The sequence below is a fragment of the Jaculus jaculus genome, chromosome 5 (genome assembly GCF_020740685.1).
Source record: "Jaculus jaculus isolate mJacJac1 chromosome 5, mJacJac1.mat.Y.cur, whole genome shotgun sequence".
Taxonomy (NCBI): Eukaryota; Metazoa; Chordata; class Mammalia; order Rodentia; family Dipodidae; genus Jaculus; species Jaculus jaculus.
In genome coordinates, this window is record NC_059106.1 from 107,368,480 (window position 1) to 107,393,644 (window position 25,165).

Consider the following 25,165-nt stretch of genomic DNA (forward strand, 5'->3'; position numbering starts at 1 on the left):
ACCCATACTACTCCCCTTGTCTCTCTGTCCAAATAAATAAATATTTTAAAAAGGGATACTATGGGCTGGAGAGATGGCTTAGCGGTTAAGCGCTTGCCTGTGAAGCCTAAGGACCCCGGTTCGAGGCTCGGTTCCCCAGGTTCCACGTTAGCCAGATGCACAAGGGGGCGCATGCATCTGGAGTTCGTTTGCAGAGGCTGGAAGCCCTGGAGCACCCATTCTCTCTCTCTCCCTCTATCTGTCTTTCTCTCTGTGTCTGTCACTCTCAAATAAAAAAAAAAGATATTAAAAAAAAAGGGATACTATGGCAAGGTCAAGATGTTATATGTGGTTATGTGTGTATGATGTATTCATATGTGGGTGTATGTTCATGTGATGTGTGTGGCATGAATATACTTTGGGATGTGTGTGGAAGTTAGAGGAAAACTTTGGGGTGTTGGTACTTGCTTTCTACCTCCTTTGAGTCAGGCTTTCATGCTGTTTACCACTACTCTTTCCAGTCCAGCTTCTTCTGTCTCTGACTTCTTTTCATGGCATAGCTAGTGTTACAAATACCTGCCATAGTGTCTGGCTTTTAATATGGGAGCTAGGGCACTAAACACAGGTCCTCATGCTGGTGTGGCTTTAAAAAAATTTTTATTTGTTTATTTAAAAGCAAAGAGTGATAGAAGAGAGACCAACAGACACTGCAAACGGCCTCCAGATATATGCTCCACCTTGTACAACTGGCCTTATGTGGGTAACTGGGGAATCGAACTTTGATCCTTAGGCTTTTCAGGCAGGTGCCTTAACCACTAAACCATCTGTCCAGCCCTTGGTGTGGCTTTTTAAAATATTCATTTATTCATTCATTCATTCATTTGAGAGAGAGAATGGGCACGCCAGGGCCTCCAGCCACGGCAAACAAACTGCAGACATGTATGCCACTTTGTGCATTTGGCTTACGTGGGTACTGGGGAACCAAACCTGGGTTCTTAGGCTTTTCAGGCAAACGCCATAACAGCTAAGCCATCTCTACAGCCCTGATATGGCTTTTAATGTAGGAACTAGGGCACTAACCACAGATCCTCATGCTTTATCCACTGAGCCACCAACCCATCCTCAAGCTCAAGAATTCTAATGCATGGGCTGGAGAGATGGCTTAGCGGTTAAGCGCTTGCCTGTGAAGCCTAAGGACCCCGGTTCGAGGCTCGGTTCCCCAGGTCCCACGTTAGCCAGAGGCACAAGGGGGCGAACGCGTCTGGAGTTCGTTTACAGAGGCTGGAAGCCCTGGCACGCCCATTCTCTCTCTCTCCCTCTATCTGTCTTTCTCTCTGTGTCTGTCGCTCTCAAATAAATAAATAAAAAATTAACAAAAAAATTTTAAAAAAAAAAAAGAATTCTAATGCAAGAGTTAAGATTTGTTTACTTGATTTTTTAAAAAATATTTTTATTTATTTATTTGCAAGCCAAGAGAGATAGAAGAGAGACAGACAGTGAGAATGGGCATGCCAAAGCCTCCAACTGTATTGCAAGCAGACTCCAGGTACATGTGTCACTTTGAACATCTGGCTTCACGTGGGTACCAGAGAATCAAACTGGTGTTTTTAGGCTTTGAAGGCAAGTACCTTAACCTCTGAGCCATCTGTTCAGCCCCTTGTGTTTTATTTTTAATTTTTTATTTTATTTATGAGAGAGAGAGAGAGGGAGAGAAGGAGGACATGCCAGGGCCTTCAGCCACTGTAAACAAACTCCAGATGCAAGTGCCACCTTGTGCATCTGGCTTAGGTGGGCAATGAGGAATCAAACTTCAGTCCTTTGGCTTTGTAGGCAAGCACTTTAACCACTAAGCCATTTCTCCAGCCCCCCTCTTTTTCTTAATTAACATGATTGATTTATTATTTTGGGGCTCAGGACAACTTTCTGGCTGGTCCCCTCCTTGTTCATTAACGGGGTTCATGAGCTTCTAGGACATTCTCCTGTCTCCACCTTTCTTGCAGTAGACACACTGAAGCCTGCAACAGCTCTGGCTTGTACATGTGGGTCTGAGGGTCCAGACTCAGGTCTTCTGAGTGGCACAGCAAGTACTTCACCCACTGAACCATTTCTGGTCCAGATTTGTTTACTTCTTTAAGAATTTGGAAGGTGCTGGGCATGGTGGTGCACACCTTTAATCCCAGCACTCTCAGCAGAGGTATGAGGATCACCATGAGTTCAAGGCCACCCTGAGGCTACATAGTGAATTCCAGGTCAGCCTGGGCTGAAGCAAGACCCTGCCTCAAACAACAACAACAACAACAACAACAAAGAACTTGGAAGGTGGTAGTTTCAAATTCATAGGGTCCTTCTACTTTATAGGAGCTCTGTCTTCTTTCCTTAAGCTTTAGAATAAATTCTTTCTAATTTCCAAGAAAGAAAAAAACAGAACTTTGAAGGAATTTTTCCTTTGTCTTCTTGCTTTCTAGATTAATATTGAACACTAAGAAACCATTCTAACTCTTGATCTGTGTCCTGTCTCTTTTTTCTACTCTGAAAGAGGATGAGACCTCTTGTTTATCACCTTGTTCTGCAGTCTCGCTGTACTGTGCCTGCCTTTTCTGTAGGCTGGATAGTTGGTGACCCTTTCTTTGACAACTTGTGTTTGCAGTTCTGGAAATTCTCTTGAATTCATTCATTGGTAATTTCCTCCCCTCTCTTCTTTACTTCTATAATTCCAATTGTTCAGATATGCAAACTTTTAGATTAATTCTCTTTTCCCTTCTCTACTGTTTCTTATCTTTTTCTCTTTGTTTGTTGAGATGGAGCCTTCCTGTGTTTAGGCTGACCTTGATTTCCTAGGCTTAAGTGATCTTCCTGTCTCGGCCTTCCTGTAGGTGGGATGACAAGTATGCATGATCATGCCCATTGTCTCTCTCCCATTTTTCTCTTTCCAGGTAGGGTCTCACTCTAGCCCAGGCTGACCTGGAATTCACTATGTGTTTGCTGGCTGCAAACTCATGGTGATCCTCCTACCTCTGCCTCCTGCCTCAGTGCTGGGTTTAAAGGCGTGTGCCACCAAGCCTGGCATTTTTCCCTTTTTAATGAACCCCTTCTATTAATTAATAATAATTGCACATATTCATGATCACACTGATATTTGAATACTTCTATATAACATTTAATGGTCAAATCAGGTAATTGACATAGTCATCACATTAAACATTGATCACTTCTTTCTGTTAGGATTATTCAAACTCCTCTTACTAGTTATTTTGCAATATACAATTGATAGTTGTCAGCCTTAGTGACCAACTGTACTGTAGAGCATAAAAAACTATTCCTAGCTGAGCATGGTGGCACACACCTTTAATCCCAGTACTCGGGAGGCTGAGGTAGGAGGATTGCCATGAGTTCAAGGCCACCCTGAAACTACATGGTGAATTCCAGGTCAGCCTGGACCAGAGTGAGACCCTACCTCAGGAAAAAAAAAAAAAAAAAAAAAGCTATTCCTGAGGCTGGGGAGATGGCTCAGTTAAGGTACTTGCTTACAGAGCCTACTGGCTTGGGCTTGGGATCAATTCTCCATTACCCACATAAAGCCAGATTCACAAAGTAGTGCATGCATCTGGAGTTCATTTATAGCCCAAGAGGCTCCAGTACACTCTTTCTCCTTATAAATAAATAAAAATATTTTTGGGGAGGGGGGTTGTTTCAAGGTAAGGTCTCACTCAAGCCCAGTCTCACCTGGAATTCACTATGTAGTCTCAGGGTGGCCATGAACTCATGGTGATCCTCCTACCTCTGCCTCCTGAGTGCTGAGATTAAAGATGTGTACCATTTTTAAAAAATACCTATTTTATTTATTTGTTTATTTGAGAGTAATAGAGAGAAAGAGGCAGTGATAGAGACAGGGAGAGAGAGAGAAAGGGCAAGCCAGGGCCTCCAGCCATTGCAAACGAACTCCAGACACATGTGCCCCTTTGCACATCTGGCTTATGTGGGTCCTGGGAAATCAAACCAGGGTCCTTTGGCTTTGTAGGCAAATTCCTTAGCCACTAATCCATCTCTCTAGCCCTAAAAATACTTTTAAAAAAGAAAAAAAAAGCTGTACCTCCTTTCCAACTGCACCCCTGTACTCATTAACCACCTACTCTCCATCCTCTGTCTTTCCTTCCCCATCCTTTAGTACCTGCCAGTCTGCATTTCACCTCTGGTAGATCAACATTTTCAACTTCTACATATAACTGAGATCATGTGATATTTATCTTTCTATGCCTGACTTATTTCACTAAACAAAATGTCCTCCAGCCTTTTCCATGTTGCTGCAAATGACAGGCTCTTGTACTTTTTTTTTATGACTGAGCAATAATATTGGATATATGTAATATATATGGATAGATTAATAGAAGTATATTCACATTCCCTATATCTATTCATCTACACCTAGGTTAACTCCCTATTGTGAATAGTGCTGTAATAAACATGACAGTACAGATGTCTCTTTGTTGATTTCATATCCTTTGGATATATACACTGTAGTAAGATTTCTGGGTAGTTCTGTTTATAGTCATTCATTGAGCTTTGCATTTCCACCTGCATGATTTTTATGTCTAGAACTTCTTTTTTGTTCTCTAACTTTTATATATTCTTATTTTTTATTTTTTGGTGTTTTGACCTAGAATTCACTATATGTTCTAAGGGTGGTCTTGAACTCACAGCCATCCTCCTACCCCTGCCTCTTGAGTGCTACGATTAAATAACTTTCATTTTATTATTTATTTATTTATTTGATTTTTTGAGGTAGGGTTTCACTCTAGCTCAGGCTGACCTAGAATTCACTATGTAGTCTCAGGGTGGCCTCGAACTCATGGCAATTCTCCTACCTCTGCCTCCCGAGTGCTGGGATTAAAGGCATGCACCACCACACCTGTCTTTTTTTGTTTGTTTGTTTTGTTTTTGTTTTTCGAGGTAGGGTCTCACTCTAGCCCAGGCTGACCTGGAATTCACTGTGGAGTCTCAGGGTGGCCTTTAACTCATAGAAATCCTCCTACCTCTGCTTCCCGAGTGCTGGGATTAAAGGTGTACGCCACCCATGGCCAGTTTATTTATTTATTTTATTTATTTATTTATTTTTTAAATATTTTTTAAATTATTTATTTATTTATTTGAGAGCGACAGACACAGAGAGGAAGACAGATAGAGGAAGAGAGAGAGAATGGGCGCGCCAGGGCTTCCAGCCTCTGCAAACGAACTCCAGATGCGTGCGCCCCCTTGTGCATCTGGCTAACGTGGGACCTGGGGAACCGAGCCTCGAACCGGGGTCTTTAGGCTTCACAGGCAAGCGCTTAACCGCTAAGCCATCTCTCCAGCCCTATTTTTTTTTTTAATAGAATCATAATCTTGCTTCATGGAGGTAGAAATTTTCTGTGTATCATTATTTTTCTCCAGGTAACTTTTGTCACTGTTATGTTGATTTGTTTTGGTATAGTTACTCTATTGTCTATCTTCCAAATTGAAGGCTTTCCTTTGGATTAAGAACAGGGGCTGGTAACTCCACAATGCATGACCCATATACTTCAACAAGGAGGGACAAAGGGGAGGGGGTAGGTCTCTTACGAGCCTAACAATGGTACCAAGTTGACTGTATTCACTTAGTACAAAACTAATTAATAAAAAAAAACAAAGAACAGAAACTGGGTGTGCTAGCACATGCCGTTAATCCCAGCACTCCACTCAGGAGGCAGAGTTAGGAGAATCGCCATGAGTTGGAGGCTACCCTGAAAATACATAGTGAATTCCAGGTCAGCCTGAGCTAGAGTGAGGTAAAACCTCACCTTGAAAAACAAAACAAACAAACCAAAAAAAAAACAAACAAACAGGGAACTGGTTAGGCATGGTGATGCATACATGTAATCTAGAACTCAAGAGACAGAGGAAAAAAGGTTGCTGTTTTGATGTCATTCATTCTGGATTACACAGTTAGAACCTGTCTCAAAAATAAAAATTAACCAAAACAACCAGATAAATTAAAAAAAAAAGAAACAAATTCAGGGGACTAAAAAGTTGACTGGAGCCGGGCGTGGTGGCTCACGCCTTTAATCCCAGCACTTGGGAGGCAGAGGTAGGAGGATCGCCATGAGTTTGAGGCCACCCTGAGATGACAGAGTTAATTCCAGGTCAGCCTGAACCAGAGTGAGACCTTACCTCGAAAAAAAAAAAAAAAAAAGGTTGACTGGAAACTCAAGGCATGAGGATGGAGTTTGTTAACTTTCAGATTCACACTGGATGACCTGAAACAGCCATTCTAACCCCATTACGGTATTGATGTCAGTATTGGTATCCTTAGACCTTTCATTTTGGATTAATTAGATTTTCCAGAGAAGAAGGTAAGGGTCTCACTTTTCCTATTCTCCAGCCTATAGAAGAACAGCCTGAGAGACTTACGTCAATTTAAACTAACCTCCTTCTCTTTGGTTTGGACATGCCACCTTTGCTATCAGCCATGCCAGTTGGCCCAGTGCAATGACCCTATTTTAAGCCCTCAAAAGTTAAGTTAAGTTTAGTCTTCAGGGGAAGTAGGTGTAGGGATTTCACTTCTTGCATTCAGTCTCTTTATGTTTGCACATGCATCCTCTTCACCCTTGGTCCCATGGTACCTAGTACTATGATGACATGTCTGTTGTACTTTCACAGCTGCACTGAGTTCCCACTCCCAACATTGTGTTTAGTAGTGTTTCTTCCCCTGTGCAGCCCAGTCTTGTTATTTTATGCCTTCTTAAAAAATCTAGTAGGTAGGATTGAAGAAGGTGATAAAATGTGGTTTGTAGTCAGAATCCCAGCTTGGGTTTTATGGCACATGCCTGTAATCTTAGCATTTAGGAAATGGAGGCAGGAGGATCAGGAATTAGTTCAAGGTCATCCTTCTTGGCACATAACATCTTTGAGGCCAGCTTGGGCTATGTGAGACCCTAATTCAAATAAACAAAACGGGCTGGGAGAGCTCAGTGAGTAAAGTGTTTGCCTAGCATGCGTGAGGCCCTGGGTTTGAGTGCCAGTGCTGCGTACACTGGGCCTGGTGAAGCATGCCTGTAACCCTAGCACTCAGCAGGTAGAAGCAGGAAGAGGGTCAGAAGTTCAGGTCATCCTCAGCTACATAGTGAATAAGAGGCCAGTCTAGGAAACATGAGACCATGGCTCAAAAACAAACAAAATAGGTTGTTTGGGGTTGTTTTGCTTTTACCATTCTGGGAGTGAAACCCAGGGCTAAGGTCCCTTACCCACATCCCCAGTCCTCTACAACTGTGTAACTGAAGCAGTGATGGTGACAACTGTGTCAGGTGCTTTGATAATGGAGTTCCTTAAGTCTTTTTTCTGCATGTGCGTGTGTGTGCATGCATGTGGGTACACATGTATATGGGAGAGTGTATTTGTGGGCCAAAGGACCATCTCAGGTGTTACCCTCAGGAATCTCATTGGTCTGGAGCTTGCTGATTAGTCTAGATGGCTAGCAAGCTTCAGGGATCCTCCTCTCTCCACCTCCCCAGGACTGGGATCACAGGCACATACCATCATGCTGCTAGTGGTGGTGGTGGGGCTCTTGGCAAGGACTCCTCTGGTGAAGAGGATGTTCTGGCACTAAAGGAAGCAGGACCATGAGTCTGGGTCGACATCTGCTGACTTGGGACAACAGTCCAGGACTAGACTGCACCCTGCAGCTAGGCTGCCTGTGAGAAGAATGTGGCTTGCAAGGACTGGTGGGCAGTGCTGGGTCCAGGCTTGGGACCTTGGCCACTGAATGGGGCTCTGCCTGGCCACATACTGGAGATTTTAGATGATGCTAAGGGATTTCAAGGACTAATTTCTGAGGTGTCTGCCATAGGGCTCAAAGCCCTGTGATGTTCTACTTTTCCTCCCTGCTTTCTCCCTCTTCCTACTGGGGACTGGGGCTCTGACAAGGCTCTTCTGGGTATCTCTGGACCTGGGAAGAAGCATGGAAATTAACTCCCATTTCTTTCTTTGTGCCTTGTCACTGTCTCCATTTTGAGGCTCATGAAGATGCATGCTCTTCCCTGTCTGCCCACACCTCCCTCCTTGTTATCTGTGAGGCCCCAACAGGTGGCAGGTCAGAACTAGAAAATGGTCTGGAAATTACTCAGTCCAGCTCTACTCTTACTGATGAAGATACAGAGCCTCAGAAGCCCCTGATGGGCACTCTTACACATCACAGACTGCCTCTCCTAGCGTCCATTGCCTGAAGGTTTTGATTTGGGGGTGATTAGAAATGCCTGTGGTCACAAAAGGGTAGTTGGGCTTGAGGAAGAATCACACTGACCAATAGTGGAGGGAAGCTGTGTGGAGTTCTGGGCTGGAACAGGTCTCTGTGGGACTCTGGAGAGCTGTTTCTGTAGGGTAGCTGAGTGGGAGATCTTAGCTTTCTAGAGCACTTAGCCCCTCAGAGCTCAGAATCCAAGTATCTGGCTCATACCTCCTGCATGTCCCAACCATTGGAGCTTTAGATTCAGCAATAAGCCAGACAGCACTTGCAGCCGCCTAAATGAGGAACTCTTGTCACATGCTCAATACAATGGCTGACATGAAGCCACCTCACTGTTGCTGGCCACTCTCACAGGTATTTGGATTGGCCACCCTCATGGGGCCCAGCACCCAGCCAAGCTTAGGACCATGAAATAAGAGGCCTCCTACCTGGAGCTGCCTTGGTGTGCATCTGCGGGCACAGAGTCGCACTAGCAGGTCTGGGTTTTTAATTTCAGAGTTCTTCCTGTCCTGGCCCTGCCAGGACTCCTCCCAGCTCCTGCTTCTTCTTCCCCGGCTGCTCTTAGTGCTCAGCCAAAAGTGGGGTTCCCACCCCTGGGAAGGAGCAGGTCCCATGGGGAAACCAAGGTTGCACTGTCTCCCGGTCCTGGTTTTCCAGGGAGCCCTGGCTGAGGGGGATGGGAGGAAGGGGAGCAGGGAAGCAGAACAGGGAACTGGAAGGGGAAGGGTGTGTGTGGGCTGTGATCCAGCTTGCCTCCCACTCTCCCGCTGCTGCCAATCCCCTCCCGGGCAGGCATGCACTCAAGGCAGGGGTTTGGCGCAGTCTTCTGGATGGGGGGAGCTGGAGAACACTGCTGCTGTCTCAGTGTCTCCGGTGAAGGGGGTTGACTTGTTGTAGCAACACCCCCTTCCCCAGCTGTGGCCTAAAGCCGGGGCTTTGTTATTTCACTGGCTTGAGGCTCACACCTGAAGCAAGGAGAAAAAAAAAAACAACCCTAAAAATCAGCTTTGTGGGTTTGGTGGGCCCGCTCAAGCCCACCGCTTCTGAAGGCCAATGGAACTGGATCTTGGGCTGGGAAGAGAGCCTTGGCCTCTCCCATCCCCTTTGGCAGCCTCTAAAATAGAGGGTAGAGAGTAGAGCTAACCCAGCGTCTGGGCACAATCTGGGTTCAGGCCCCAGCTTCATCAGGGGGTGCTAGTCCTGAGTGAGGTGACATTCATTTCACTACATCCTGTGACTGCCGCACACTTCCTCCACGTGGGGAATTGTGTGGGGGTGGGGTGGGGGGGTTGGGTGAGGACAGATTAGAAGGAAAATATAGCCAGACTGAGGGCCTCTGAAGGAGGCTGGGATTTCCCAGGGCCTAGTTGGGGTGGGAGGAAGGGTGGCAGAAGTGTTCAAAGGGAAGAACAGACTTGAAGGGAAGAACAGGAGGCACTGGAAGTCCCAGAGGCAGCGTCCATTGTACCACTGTTGTTACCTCCAGGTTCTCAGAGGCTGCTTGGGAGGCCAAGTTTGACTCAGTTTCTTGCCCTCTAGGGTGCTAATAAGGCTGGGAGGAAGAGAGAGGTCAGAGGCATGGTACTCATAAGCGAGGCTGGCACTGGGCTGGGGGCTGGGTAACCCCAGGTGAGGCCCCCCACCGCCCCCGCCTCCCCCATGACTTGAGGCCTAGATCCTATGCTTTGCTCTGCTAACTAGTATATCTTCCCCACAGGCAGAACCATCAGAAGCCCAACCCACAGGCAGACTGAGACAGCAGCTCATCAGAAGGCTTGGCTCCAAGATCTATGTTTAAGTTTTAACGCTTGCTGACAAAGACCACGATAATTCCTTCCCTGAAGCCCAGCTGCCTGGAGCCCTGTGCAGCCCCAGCCTGCCTCCCACCTCACAGCTGCCCGCAATGCCCTCCAGCGGCCCCGGCGACACCAACAGCTCCGCTGTGGAGCGGGAGGAAGACCGAAAGGTGAGCAGCACCTGGATCTTTAGGAGACCTACCCAGGGAGGAGTAGGGACCTGCTCCCACATAATGATAGCTCCTGCCAGGATGAGGTCACAGGTCACAGGCTTCACTTGGTCCTCATGATGGGTTCTGGGACCACTGGCCATCCTGCTTTGATGATGTGGACACTAGGGCTTACACAGGTTAAATTCTAGTGATGGGAAAGGAATTTGAACATAAGTAGTCTGGCTTCAGGATCTCAGCTTTCAACCACCATGATATGTGAGCATAGGCTCCAACACCAGCTGTGCAGCTTTGAGGGGTCATCCTCACAGGAGGTTCCAAACCTGGACTCCTTTTTGGATCTGCCTTGAACTAGCTATGAAACCTTAGGTGAGCCACTACACCCCTCTGTTTCTGCCATTGTTCAGTAGCTTTCTGGGGTACCATAGACCTGAGGTGATCTGCCCACAAAGACATGTGGCTATGTTCAGATAGATGTTCAGGAGCAGGCAACATCAGCTGCCCTTGGAGATGGTGATTCTACACCCACCACTCCAGGCTCCATTTGAGTGTCACTGGGTAACCCTTGATGTGACTTTTGTCCAAGGAACTAGTGACCACTGTGTTTTCAGAATTCTTCACCCTTCTGCTGAATTCTAGGTTGAGACCAAGTCATTCAAAAGGGGATTTTATCAGATTAATGGGACTCTCTTAAGGGGCACCAGAGGCCACCTTGTAACCTTCCCAGCTGTGGTACCCACAGGGAAAGTAACCTCTAACTCTAATCCTGGGCCCTGGGACTCTGTCAGTGGATGGTGAACTCCATTGCCCTGCTGCTGCAAGCCACTGGGAAGGATGTGATGCCAGTGGTGTCTGGGAGAGTGGGACTTCTTCCCTGGACCAGCAGTTTGTTCTCTGACAAGGGAACCCAGCTGGCTCAGGTGTAGGGCAATCTGGGAAAGAGGCAGCAGCTGCAAGCCCTTCTCACCCATACTAAGCTTCCTGGCTCAGTCATTCTTAGTGTGTGCTTCTATGTTCTGGGTGGTTTTTTCTTTGTCCCAGGGACAACTTTGAAACAAGTAGGCCAGGGCATATGGCCCTGGTTCATGGAGGGGGAACTGAGCCTAGCTAGTCAGTGATAGACTTGATGAGACTCTGGTCTCCTGTTTCCCATGTCTGAACTACATCTGGGTTCTTACAGGCATGATGTAGATAAGGATTCTCCCCTTCCCATGTGTGCACACAAAGTCCATGAATCTTCCTAGCCTGAAACCCTGCACAGTGACATGTGTGTGCATGCAGTCAGGCAGAATCACTGTACATTGTAGCCTCTCAGCAGGGCTTCTGGTGTTCTCAGTCTATCCTCTTTCTCCTTTCTGTTCCCATGAGAACCAAGGTTCCCCCATGGGCCTTCTGTGCTCTTGCTCAGGACTCAGGTAGTGCAAAGACCCAGACCCTGGACCATAATGTCAAGAACACCTGAAGCCTCCTGGGCTCTCCAGTGGTAGCTGTGGTGTGGATGATTTCCCTTCCCCTTGGGCCTGGACTAGGTCATCTTGAGCCTCCCCTATCCTGGTCCTATGTCCTGACAGATGCTGACACACCTTCACATACCTACCCACATACCTACCAGCAACCCCCACAGGTAGGACAGACTCCCTCTGTTCATAGACTATAGCACCTGTACCACCTCCCCACAGCAACAACGCAGGTCAGGCTCTGTATTGTGATAGTTTAGGTTGGAACTGAGAAAGGGACACTGTGTGAGGAGTCAAACATCCAAAGTCTCAAGCCTGGGGCTGTCACTTACTGGAGATGTAACTTCAGGCCATCTGGGCTTGTGTTTGCTCAGCTGGAAAATGGGGATAGAAACTCTAGGCTTGCCTGTTTTACAGGGTGGCTGTGGAAGTCAGATGAGGTCATGGGCAGGGAAGTGCCTTGCAGACAGCAAAGTCTGGTCCAATTATGAGGGATTATGATTACTATTATTATCTACCCATAGTAACTGCTCTGGCTCAGGTGGTAACAAACACATGCCCAGCCCTAGATCCCAGAGCTGATAAAGTGACACACTCGTTCCCTGGCAGAGGCCATTATCTCAAAAGATGGCAGAAATCTGGACGGACAAGGACCAGGGCCCAGCCAGGCCTCCTCCCCAGCTACCCACGCCTACAACATGCATGCCTGTTCACCTGGCACCCCTCCATGGCACCCAGGGCTGGCTTTGGCAATGCCAAGAAGCAGCCTGGAGAGGTGGGTAGAGATACCAACAATTGCCATAGCGGACCATGAAAGCCAGGCCTGGAGCAAGGACACTGTGTAACCATAGAGGGGGCAGAATGCAGGCTTCCTGTGCAGCTCAAGGAGTCTACTGAGATGCCAAGGGCCTGGGCACAACAGAATTGTCTGGTGAGCCTGAGGGGATGGGTGTGGCTATATAATGGCTCTTTTAGTACCCCACCTGCCCAGCCAGCCTTGTCCCTGCTGCCCTGGGTACTATGTGTACCCTTCCTGGGCTGCAGGCTTTCATTTCTAGCATACACCTGCTGCTCCATGGTTTCTCTGGTTTCGCTCTTCTTGCTGGGAACGCCCAGGCATCACTCTGCCTTGGCATACAGTTTGCAGCAAAACAGTGGTTTTCAAAATGTGACTCCCACAACTGCGATGTTGGCATCACCTGTGAAGATGTATGAATTGCAAGACAGTCCTCTTCCCAACCTCTCTAGAGTCAGGAACTCTACTGCTGGGTCCCCTTAAGGAATCTCTTCTACTAACACTGGAGAGCAATTGGTGTGGACACTGTATCATAACCCTGTAGCCCAGGAGGGTGGAGTCTCACCTTCTCTTCCATGTGACTCCCCAAGGCCTGTAGTGGCATAGAATAGGTGTGCAGGAGGGAAGCTATGGGTAGTAGCCAAAGGAAAGTGTCATCAAAGCCCCTTCCTGGAGCCAGTGTCAGGCAGAAGGGATACAGAGCTTGGATGATGGGTGCAGGCAGCTCTGCTTGCAGGTAGCAGTGTGCAGAGAAGTCTGTGGAAGTGGGCCACTCCCTGTATTCTGCCATGCCTGAGCTAGGCCTGGGGGTGCTGTTTGGGGAGGCTTGGAGGATGCAGGCTTTGGGGACCATGGTCTGGGTCTGTGGTCAGGGTTCTGTTGGTAAATATGGCCGCAGCGTAGGAAGGGAATATGTGGAGAGGCAAACAGTAGGGAAGCCAGGAACTGGGAGAGAATATGGAAGTAGGAGGCAAGTCTTGTGGAGGGAAGGGGACCAAGAGCATTCAGGGCCTCCTTAGGCCCTCACATGTGAATTGGAGCCATCCAGGAGTCTAGACCCCAGGCTGCTTCCTTGACCTCAGTGCTCCCCTTTCCTCTGGCTTCAGAAACTTAGTGGCCAAGATGCATTGAGACCTGTCCTCTGGTTACTATACACACATTATCTTAATTAATTCCTGTGGTTGCCCAATAAGGTAGGCACTGGTATTTTCATTATTTTTTCCTAGTAAGGACTAACCTGAAATTCACAAAGGCTAAGTGACTGCCTTAAAGTCGTATAGCTAGTAGGTGGTGATACAGGGTTGCTTTCAGGCAGCCTGGGCTGTGAGCCTCTGTCTGTTCAGGCTGCCTCCTCAGTGAAAGGCGATGTAGTGAACAGTGCCTCCTAGCCCTAACATTCCACATTTGCATGTGAACTTCTCCATTTACAGGCTGAAGGGTATTTATTTAGACTGAATGCTGGGGGACAGAGAAGGACTGCCTCTGTGTAGCTCTCGTTCTTGTGAATGCTGTATGCTTTACTTGCAGGGACTCCCATGCACAGGCTGTGTACATGATCAGGTGTGCACTCTCATCAGCAGATCCTCTTTGCTGAAAATGCTGCTGCAGATAGATTGCTTTTCTCTTAAGTTTTAGTTTTATTTATTTATTTATTTGAGGGGAGAGTAAGAAAAAGGCAGAGAGAATGGGTGTTCCAGGGTCTCCAGCCACTGCAAACCCCAGACACATGCGCCACCTTGTGCATCTGCTTTACGTGGATACTGGGGAATCCAACCTAGGTCCTTAGGCTTCGCAGGCAAACACCTTAACTGCTTTTTGCTATTTCTCTTTCCTGGTCATTTTTTTTCCTTTTCTTCCCTCCCTCTTTTTCTCCAGAATTAAGTACCTTTTCTGGTACCTAGTACACTGTGGGGCCCCACAAGTCTATGGGATGAGCTGAAAAACATATTAAAAGAGGACTAACTTTTAATCCCAGCACTTAGGAGGCAGAGGTAGGAAGATCACCAAGAGTTCAAGACCATCCTGAGACTACATAGTTAATTCCAGGTCAGCCTGGACCTTGAAAAACCAAAAAACAAAAACAAAACAAAAAAGGATAGGAAGGTAACAAGATAGCTGGGTGTGGTGGTTCACAGCTTTAACCTCACCACTTGGGAGGCTATGGTTGGAAGATCTCTGTGAATCCAGCCTGGAGTAGAGTGAGACCTTCCCAAGAATCAAAAGGTTCAAATATGGCTAGGCCATGCCAACTCAGGAGGGTGCGACTCCAGGCAACTCACTCCTCCCCTTTTCTGTTGTGAGATAGAAGAGGTTACAGGGTTCAGACGTGTGCTGGAAAGCACAGCAAGCATGCTGTGTACATGCATGTGTATGTCTGTACATGTGCACATTTGTGCATGTGGCCAGAGCTCCTTCCTTCCCTCCCTACTCCAAGACCAGCCCAGAGGCCTGGCAATTATTGATTTCCGTTGGGCTCTTGAACACTTCTGTGCTCGGAACACAAGCTCTAGGGCATCATTGAGTGGAATCCCTGCTGACTCAAATCTCAGTGATTCTCAAAGGTCTACACGTCTTTAGGAACATAAAGCATTCTGGGTCATGTGTTGCCTTTATTGCTCTCTGATGTCCCCACATGGTCACGTAGGGCTGGCTAGTCATATAGAGTCCTTTAAAGAGCATCCCTTAAGGACTTTTAGATATTTACACAAAAAGCCACTTTCCCCTTTCTGCATAATTACATGTATGTTTCTACTTAGTGGAATTCTTAGGTGTTTGGCATGTTGAGCAAATTTGTCAAGTCACATGACCACCAGGACCAAGAATTTGGCTTTTCAATTGTCTAAAACTCTCTGATGTTAGTTGTTATTAACTGTCAGGTTTATGTAGCCACGAAGTCAGTACAGTCTTAGATGAGGTCAGTCAGGCCCTGGAGATGGACATGCATTTGAATTGGGAATTTCGTGACTCAGAACCATGAATACCAAGCCAGGAGCCACTTCTCCATTGGCTTTGGATATTTAAATGACATAGTGCATGTAAATAATTTATTCGTGGACTTGGTACATACTAAGCTAGCCTTGTGCTTTATTTTGAACAACTTTCCCTTATCCGTTTGTCTGCCTGCTTCCCTCCCCTCCTCTCTCTGTGGCTTGGGACCATTGCAGTCCCACACATTGTATCCCAGGGCTGTAGGAGAGGTACATTAAGGTATATGGTATGTTTGTGAGCCTGCCATGGGGAAGGAACAGAAAGGAAACCAAAGCAAGTGGCAACAAGACTTACCTTCTGCTATGGGTGCCTCCTGAGGTGTGAGTAGTGACCACAGCAAGGCCCACAGTCATGAGGGTCCCTCCTGCTCTAAATGGCCAGGTTGTGTCCCCTAGGGCAAGAGCAAGAAAGCCTGGACTCAGCAATGCAGAGGGAACATGGGGGGTTGCTGAGCTGGAACAGGTAAGAAGTGGGCTTTTGCTCCCTTGCACCTGGACTGGGTCCAGGAGGTCTGGTCATTACTTTTGTAGAGAGCCACAGGGTGACTCGGGTGTCAACTATGGTCATTTCACTTTACACTGACAGCGTGAAAGGACTTGCAGAGGCATCTGCTTTTCACAGCACATGACTCAATGTTCATTGTAACTTGGGAGGCACTTGAGGCTCTTATACCCACTTCACATGTGAGGAACCATGTTTAGGAAACTTGGAAAACATCACATGACTACAAAACAGTTTATCTAGGCTCTCCCTCTGTAAAGTAAGGGGTAAGGGATGACCCCTTCCCCTCTCCCCCGCTACTGAAGGAGTGGATGTGAGAGTGGGCTTGGAGCCCACAGGGCTAACTGCCAATAAAGCAGTGGGCACACTCCACTCTGGCCCTCAGCACATCAGCCATGGACTTTTTCATGTGTTGCCTCTTGCTCTAGATTGAGTTCTGTTTGTATCCACTCAACAGTGCTCAGTGGACATTTTGAGCACACCTTTGTACCTACCTGGCCTGGAGGTTGGGGTGAGGGTTAAATCTAGGCCACTCTGTATTTGTGTTTGTTCCCAAAATTGGTGAGGCCTGGCAAGGCAGCTTGTAGAAGGAGGACAGATGTCCTGGCAGGCATGACCATTTCTAATCATTTAGCATTTATTAAGCACCTACTGTGTCCAAGTTTCCAGGAGTTGTGGGGGCCTCTGCCCTCCAGGAATGTTGCCTTTGGTGAGGAGGAATAGCTTCCATCAGTAATTGTCTTATGAAGCTATTTGTGCTTGGTGTGAGCCTGGTATGCCCCCAGCTGTGGCTCTTGCAGCCTGATGCTCAGGCAGCCCAAAAGCAAGGCTGTGCTTGCTGCAGAAGCCAATTTGTTTCACTGAATTCCATGGCCAAAGACAGTCCTTGAGAGGCTAGCCAGCCAGCTGGCAAAGGCTATATGTGCTTCTTGTCCCAGGGGCCTTGGGCAAGTGGCTGGCTAGATCCGGCAAGTTCATCCCCTCAACACCAACTTGAGACAGCTGCTCAATGAATGCCAGGCCAGTAGCACCCAATCTAAGTACTGAAGAAAGCGCATACACCTCTCTGGCTGCTCTGGGCAAGGGCTTCAGGGGATGCATATTTCTTGGGGAACAGCAAGAATGTATGTGTGCATGCACATGTATACATGCACAGAACAGACATGCCCTGGCTGTACATGCCCAAACACCTGTGTTTTTACTGTGCATGTATGCATGTATGTATAGAATGTGGCAAAGGTGGGGGCAGTTGGTGTACTGCAGTGGAAAGACCCATGGGCTGGGAATGAAAAGACTGCAGTGTTAGTTCTGAAGGCTTCCTCCCTCCTACTCCCCAATGACTCTGTGCTCTACAAGTCACATGACCCCTCTGAGTTTTAGGTTTCCTGCCTATGTCATGGAAAAAAAACACAAAACACTGGCTCTGCTTTCTGTAAAGCATAAGAATAAAATGAAATAGAGCTAGCCATGGTGGAACATATCAGTAATCCCAACACTTAGGAGGTGAAGTAAGGAAGATCAGGGGCTTAGGGCCAGCTTAGACTACATAGTGAATTTGAAGCCAACCTGGGCCACTTGAGATTTTTTTTTAAAGATTATGTGAAAATGCTTTGTAATTAGTTTATACTATATAAATGTGAGAGATTATTATCAGCATAGCCCAGCTCATCAGAAGACAAAGTTGTGTGCAGTTTAAAATAATCCATCCAGCGAACTTTGCTAAAATGTAGGTCAAATCACAGCCTCAGAAGTTTGGAGGGAGGCTGATAGGAACCACCTAACCTTACAGGCTACTTTTTGTGAAGATGCCTTAAAAGCCATAAAGACTTACGGAAATGTAAAGTGACAATTATATTTAAAATCTAAAAGGTATATCTTAGGCTAGATGTTGTGATACATGCCTGCAGTCCCAGCACTTGGGCAACAAAAGCAGGAAGATCATGAGTGATGTAGTGAAGCTGTAATTTCAAAATCAAAAAACAGTTAGGAAAAGCTAGGCATGGTGGCACACGCCTTTAATTCCAGCATTAGGAAGGCCAAGATAGAAGGATTGTTGTGAGTTCGAGGCCAGACCACGTTAGAGTGACACCCTGCTTCAAAAATTAAAACAAGGGCTGGAGAGATGGCTTAGCGGTTAAGTGTTTGCCTGTGAAGCCTAAGGACCCTGGTTCGAGGCTCAATTCCCCAGGACCCACGTTAGCCAGATGCACAAGGGGGCACATGTGTCTGGAGTTCGTTTGCAGTGGCTGGAGGCCCTGGCGCGCCCATTCTCTCTCTCTCCCTCTCCGTCTCTCTCTCTCTGTCTCTCTCAAATAAATAAAAACAAACAAAAAAATTAAAACAAATAGCTGGGTATGATGGCCCATACCTTTAATCCCAGCACTTAGGAAGCAGAGGTAGAAGGACTGCTGTGAGTTCGAGGCTACCCTGAGACTACATAGTGAATTCCAGGTCAGCTTGGGCTACAGTGAGACCCTACCTCAAAAAAACAAACAATAAAAATAAAAATAAAAAATAAATAAAACAAATAAAAACAGATGGGGGGGGGACTGGAAGTATGGCTTAGCAGTTATGGCATTTGCCTGCAATGTCTAAGGACCCCGGTTCAATTCCCCAGGACCCACGTTAGCCAGATGCACAAGGGGGTGCATGTGTCTGGAGTTTGTCTACAATGGCTGGAGGCCCTGGTGCATCCATACTCTCTCTTTGTCTGTCAAATAAATAAATAAAAAAAAAATTTTTAAAAAATGGGGAGGTGGCTTAATCTGTAAAGTGCTTGCTGCAAAAACATGAGGACCCACATAAAAAGCTGGGCATCAAGCTGGGCATGATGGTGCACGCCTTTAATCCCAGCACGTGGGAGGCAAAGGTAGGAGGATTGCCATGAGTTCAAGGCCACTCTGATACTGCATAGTGAATTCAGGTCAGCCTGGGCTAGAGCAAGACCCTACCTTGAAAATCCAAAAAAAAAAAAAAAAAAAAAAAGCTGGGCATTGAGGCTGGAGAGATGGCTCAGCTAAGCTCAGTTCACTAGTACCCACGTAAAGCCAGCTGCACACAGTGTCACATGTTTGTTTGAAGTAGCTAGAGGCCCTGGTGTATCCATTCCTTCTCTCTCTGTTTGCAAATAAATAAATATATATATTAAGAAAAAATGCTGGGCATAGTGGTATTCTCTCTCTTCTTACAAATAAATAACATTAAAAAAATTTGGGCTGGAGAGATGGCTTAGCAGTTAAGCTCTTGCCTGTGAAGCCTAAGGACCCCGGTTCGAGGCTCAATTCCCCAGGTCCCATGTTAGCCAGATGCACAAGGGGGCGCATGCGTCTGGAGTTCGTTTGCAGTGGCTGGAGGCCCTGGCTCGCCCATTCTCTCTCTCTCCCTCTATCTGTCTTTCTCTCTGTATCTGTCATTCTCAAATAAATAAATAAATAATGAACAAAAATATTTTTAAAAAATTTATTAACAACTTCAATGATTATAAAAAATACCCCATGGTGATACCCTCCCTCCCCCCACTTACCCCTTTGAAACTCCACTCTCCATCATACCCCCTTCCCATCTCAATCAGTCTCTCTTTTACTTTTGATGTCTTGATCTTTTCCTCCTCTTATGATGGTCTTATGCAGGTAGTATCAGGCACTGTGAGACCATGGATATCCAGGCCATTTTGTGTTTTGAGGAAGCATGTTGTATGGAGTCCTGCCCTTTCTTTGCCTCTTACATTCTTTCCGCCACATCTTCTGCATTAGACCCTGAGCCTTGGAAGGTGTGATACAGATATTACAGTACTTACCCGGGCGTGGTGGCGCACGCCTTTAATCCCAGCACTCGGGAGGCAGAGGTAGGAGGATCACCGTGAGTTCAAGGCCACCCTGAGACTACAGAGTTAATTCCAGGTCAGCCTGGGCCAAAGTGAGACCCTACCTCGAAAAATCAAAAAAAAAAAACAAAAAACACAGATATTACAGTACTTAACACTGCAGTCATTTTAAAAATATTTTTATTTATTTATTTGAGGTAGAGAAAAAGGGAAGGAGGGGGGGAGAGGGAGGCAGAGAGACAGAGAAAGAATGGGCACATTAGGGCCCATCACCATGATACCTTCTGAGTCATCCCAAGGTCACTGTCATCTGAAAAGAGAAGATTCTCAACCAAAAGTGAGAGTAGCATTAATATAAGGGTGTGAACATTAACAGAACTGCTTACAGGGCAGTTTGATAAGCATAGTATATACATTTGGCTAGACAACAGCAGACATTACATCCCTAGGGCTCATGACTACCCCTTTTCAAGTTCTCAATATCAGGGATATATTCCCTCCCCATGGAGCGGACCTCCAGTCTAATTAAAGGACAGTTGGTTTCCCCCATAACAGACGTGCCACTATTGTACCTGTTGGCTCATTTGGCCTGGCTGGCCAATTATAAGGCTTGCAGTGTTCACTGATGAGTATCTTCACTGGTGATTTCTCTTTCTCCCATTGAACTGCATGCAGAATGGCTTCTTCCATCTTTCTGTCAGCTGGTCTACATGGAGGAGGTTATCAGCTCAGTTCCAGCAGGATTTCTCAGTGGCCTTGCAGCTCAAGTATGTGGAGTCTTCAGCAATAGGGTCTTACCATCTATTCCTGGTGGGAAACCAAAGGCCTCGGCAATGGCCTATAATCTTTTGGGGGCATCCGGGATCTTCCTGGCCAACAACTCACTGGAAGATATCCCATCCCTGGCACTGAAAATTTTCTAGCAACAATCTACAGCTCCTGAATGTTCTGTTGTCCAAAAAAGTAGGATTACATGTGTTTTATTTATATCCTCTTAAAATAAATACATTTTTAAAAATACTGGCCATAGGGGCTGGAAAGATTGTTTAGTGGTTAAGGCATATCCTGCAAAGCCTAATAGCCCAGGTTTGATTCCCCAATACCCATGTAAAGCCAGATGCACATGCCTATAATCTCAAAACTGGGGAGAAATATATAGGATCTCTAGGTCTCACTGACTAGCTAGTCTAGCCAAATATGTGAACTCTAGATTCAGTGAAAGACCCTATGTCGAAAAATAAGGTGGAGAGCAATCATTGAAATCACTCAGTGTCAACTTGTAGCTTCCACATGCATGCACACATGCATGAACATGTGCACACACACAAAAAAAAACAAACTGTGGGCTGGAGAGATGGCTTAGAAGTTAAGGCACTTGCCTGCAAAGCCCAAGGACCCAGCTTTAATTCCCCAGGAGCAGATGCACAAGGTGGCACATGCATCTGGAGTTCGTTTGCAGCAGCTGGAGGCCCTGATGTGCCCATTCTTTCTCTGTCTCTCTGCCTCCCTCTCCCCCCCTCCTTCCCTTTTTCTCTATCTCAAATAAATAGATAAAAATATTTTTAAAAAAAAACAAACAAAAACAGGTTTGGTAGCTTATATTGCTAATAAGCATTTGGGAGACTGGGACAGGAGGATTGTCATACATTTGAGGCCAGTCTGGGCTACATAGTTCCAGGAGAGCCTGAGCTAAGTTAAAGTGAAACCCTGTCTGAAGAATAAAAGTACATTTTAGTCATGCAGTTTGCTGACTATGAGGCATAAAGGTCAAATTGCCCCTAGAGCCTCTTGCAGACTTGTGAGTTTCTACCTGTGCTTCCTTGTGTGCATGGACTCCGTTGTTTATTATTGAGCACCTACTGTATGATGGTCACTCATTCAAGGGCTTCCAGCCTCTGCATTGTGAACGTCATTGTAAAGAACTCCATCAGCCAGGAGTGGCGGCACACACCTTTAATCTCAGCACTTGGGAGGCAGAGGTAGGAGGATTGCTATGAATTCGGGGCCAGCCTGAGACAACATAGTGAATTCCAGGTTAACCTGGGCTAGAGTGAGACCTTACCTTATAAACCCCCCCACAAAAAAAAGAGAGCTGGAGAGATGGTTGAGCAGTTAACACACCTGCCTGCAAAACCAAAGGACCCAGGTTTGATTCCCTAGGACCCAAGTAGGCCAGATGCACAAGGGGGCACATGCATCTGGAATTCATTTGCAGTGACTGGAGACTCTGACGTGCCCATTCTCTCTGTGCCTCTTCCTCTCCCCTCGCCCTCTCTCTGTCTCTCAAATAAATAAATAAAAAGAAAAAAGAAAAAGAGCTGGGCGTAGTGGCACACACCTTTAATCCCAAAACTCAGGAGGCAGAGGCAATGAGTTTGAGGCCACCCTGAGACGACATAGTGAATTCCAGGTCAGCCTGGGCTAGAGTGAGACCCCACCTTGAAAAGCCAAAATAAATAAATAAATAAAAAGAAAAAAAAAACAAAACAACGAAATCCCTGTGCACTGGGTGTGGTGGTACACATCTGTAATCTCAGCATTCAGGAGGCAGAGGCAGGAAGATGCTAAGTTTGAGACCAGCCTGGAATATCTAGTGAAATAGTGCCTTAAAAATCAGGGCTGGAGGGCTGGAGAGATGGCTTAGCAGTTAAGCACTTGCCTGTGAAGCCTAAGGACCATGGTTCGAGGCTTGATTCCCCAGGACCCACGTTAGCCAGATGCACAGGGGGTGCACGCATCTGGAGTTGGTTTGCAGTGGCTGGAGGCCCTGGCGTGCCCTCCCCCCCTCCATCTGCCTCTTTCTCTCTCTCTCTGTCGCTCTCAAATAAATAAAAATAGACAAATTTTTTTAAAAAAAAACCAGGGTTTGAGCCAGGCATAGTGGTGCGTGCCTTTAATCCCAGTACCCCGGAGGCAGAGTTAGGAGGATTGCTGTGAGTTCGAGGCCACTCTGAGACTCCATAGTGAATTCCAGGTCAGCCTGGGCTAGAGAGAGACCCTACCTTGAAAAACCAAAAAAAAAAAAAAAAGATCAGGGCTGGAGACATGGCTTAGTGGTTGAGATGCTTGCCTATAAAACCTAAGGACCCATGTTTCACACTCTAAATCACACATAAGCCAAATGCACAGATGAGGCAAGTGCAAGGTCACACATGCCCACTAGGTGGTGCAAGCATCTGGAGTTCCAGTGCAGTGGTTGAAGCCCTGGTATGCCTTTCTCTCTCTCTCTCTCTCTCTCTCTTTTTTTTTTTTTTTTCCTGAGGTAGAGTCTCACTCTAGCTCAGGCTGACCTGGAATTTACTATGTAGTCTCATGGTAGCCTCCAACTCATGGTGATCCTCCTACCTCTGTCTCCCAAGTGCTGGGATTAAAGGCGTGTGCCACCACGCCTGGCTCTCTCTCTCTTAAAAAAAAGGGGGGGTTGGGGGGATGTCTTAGTGGTTAAGGCATTTGCCTATAAAGCCAAAGGACCCAGGTTTGATTCCCCAAGACCCACATTAGCCAGATGCACAAGGGGGTGCACACATCTGGAGTTTGTTTGCAGTGGCTGGAGGCCCTGACGCACCCATTCTCTCTCCCTCTCTTTTATCTGTCAAATAAGTAAATAAATAAATAAAATTTAAAAAAAACCAGGGCTGGAGAGATGGCTTAGTAGCTAAGGCACTTGCCAGCAAAGCCAAAGGACCCAGGTTTGATTTCTCAGTACCCACAGAGAGACATATACACACAGTGGCACATGCATCTGGAGTTCATTTGCAGTGGCTAGAAGACCTGGTGTGCCCATTCTCTCTCCTTATCTGCCTCTCTCACTCTTCCTATCAACTAAATAAAATATTTTTTAAAAAAGCAAGGCCTAATGGTTTACACCTTTAGTTTTAGCATCCTGGAGGCTGAGGTAGGAGGATTGCCAGGAATTTGAGACCAGCCTGGACTACAGAGTGAGTTCCAGGTCAGCCTGGATTAGAGTGAAACCCTACCTCAAAAAAACTAACAAGCCAAGCATGGTGGCTCACATATTTAATCCCAGCACTTAGGGTGAGGTAGGAGAATCACTGTGAGTTAGTGCAAGGCCAGCCTGGGGTACAGAGTGAGTTCCAGGTCAGCCTTGGCTAGAGTGAGACCCTGTTTAAAACAAAAGAAACTGGAAATGGTGGTACACACCTTTAATCCCAGCACTTGGGAGGCAGAGGCGGGAGGACTGCTGTGAGTTTGAGGCAACCCTGAGACTACATCATGAATTCCAGGTCAGCCTGGGCTAGAGCAAGACCCTACCTCAAAAAAAAAAAAAACCAATATGGCTAAAGAGGTGGCTCAGGGACTGGAGGGATGGGTTTAGGCACTCATTTGCAAAAGACTAGGGACCCAAGTTCAGTTCCCCAGTACCCATGTAAGCCAGATGCACAAGATGGAGCATGCATCTGGAGTTGGTTTGTAGTGGCTGAAGGCCCTGGTGCGCCTATTCTCTCTCTATATATATTTCTCCCTCTTTCAAATAAATAAATTTAAAAATTAAAAAAAAGATGGCTCAGCAGTTAAAGGTACTTACTTGCAAAGCCTATTGGAGTTCATTTGTAGTGGCAAAAGGACCTGCTGTGTCCATTCTCTCTCTCTCTGTCTCCTTGCAAATTAATAAAAATTTTTAAACAGGCCACCATGCGTGGTGGCGCATGACTTTAGTCCCAGCTCTTGGGAGGCAGAAGTAGAAGGATCAGCATGAGTTCAAGGCCACCCTGAGGCTATGGAGTGAATTCCAGGCTATGGAGTGAATTCCAGGTCAACCTGGGCTAGAGCAAGACCCTACCTTGAGGATCCCCCAAAAATAATAATAATAATAAAAGTTAAAACAATAAGAACAATAACAACAACAACAAATCCTGTCACTTTCTTTAAGGAGTTCATAACCTGGCCAGCGCAAGGTAGATAGTTGGAATACTGGGTAGCGGGCATTACAGGAGAGGAAGGGGTTGGTCTAGGTAGAGGATGAGAGGAGAGGTCCCAGGGGAAGCAAGTGAGGCTGGAAAAGGCAGTAAGGGCTTGCTAGGAAGCCTGGCGGTGTTGGTGCCTGGAGGAGAAGCAGCTGTTTTTGTGCCTGCTGTAGTGTATCATGCTCCTGGGGTGAGAAGAAGACCCAGACAGTCCTGTCAGATTGTGGGGAGCTTTCTGCGCTGGGGCTAGAAGCTGAGCTTGATCCTGCAGGCTCCTGAGACCCCTCAGGGAGGGGGAGGGCCTAAGCTCTGTGGAGTGACATAAGCCACCTTGCCTTTTGGAGTCCCAGTGTCCATGTATCTTCTGTAGTGGCACCAGCCAAATGTTGGGATCTATCTGCTGTGACTGATGGCTGCATATGGAAGGTAGTAAGCTAGGATTTGCAGGAGTTGGGGAGGAGCCCTGAGAGAAGAGG

The 25,165-nt window shown here is 46.7% G+C and overlaps 1 protein-coding gene across 2 annotated transcripts in view; it reads left to right on the forward strand.

Moving 5' to 3' along the window:
* The window catches only part of Dnmt3a (DNA methyltransferase 3 alpha), a 139,837-nt gene that overhangs the window by 26,398 nt on the left and 88,274 nt on the right, over positions 1–25,165 (forward strand). For both annotated transcript variants that reach the window (XM_045149784.1, XM_045149783.1), the window contains exon 2: positions 9,951–10,199. In XM_045149784.1, coding sequence (XP_045005719.1) covers positions 10,137–10,199 — 63 coding nt within the window. In that variant the 5' untranslated portion in view covers positions 9,951–10,136. The remainder of the gene's footprint in view (positions 1–9,950; positions 10,200–25,165) is intronic.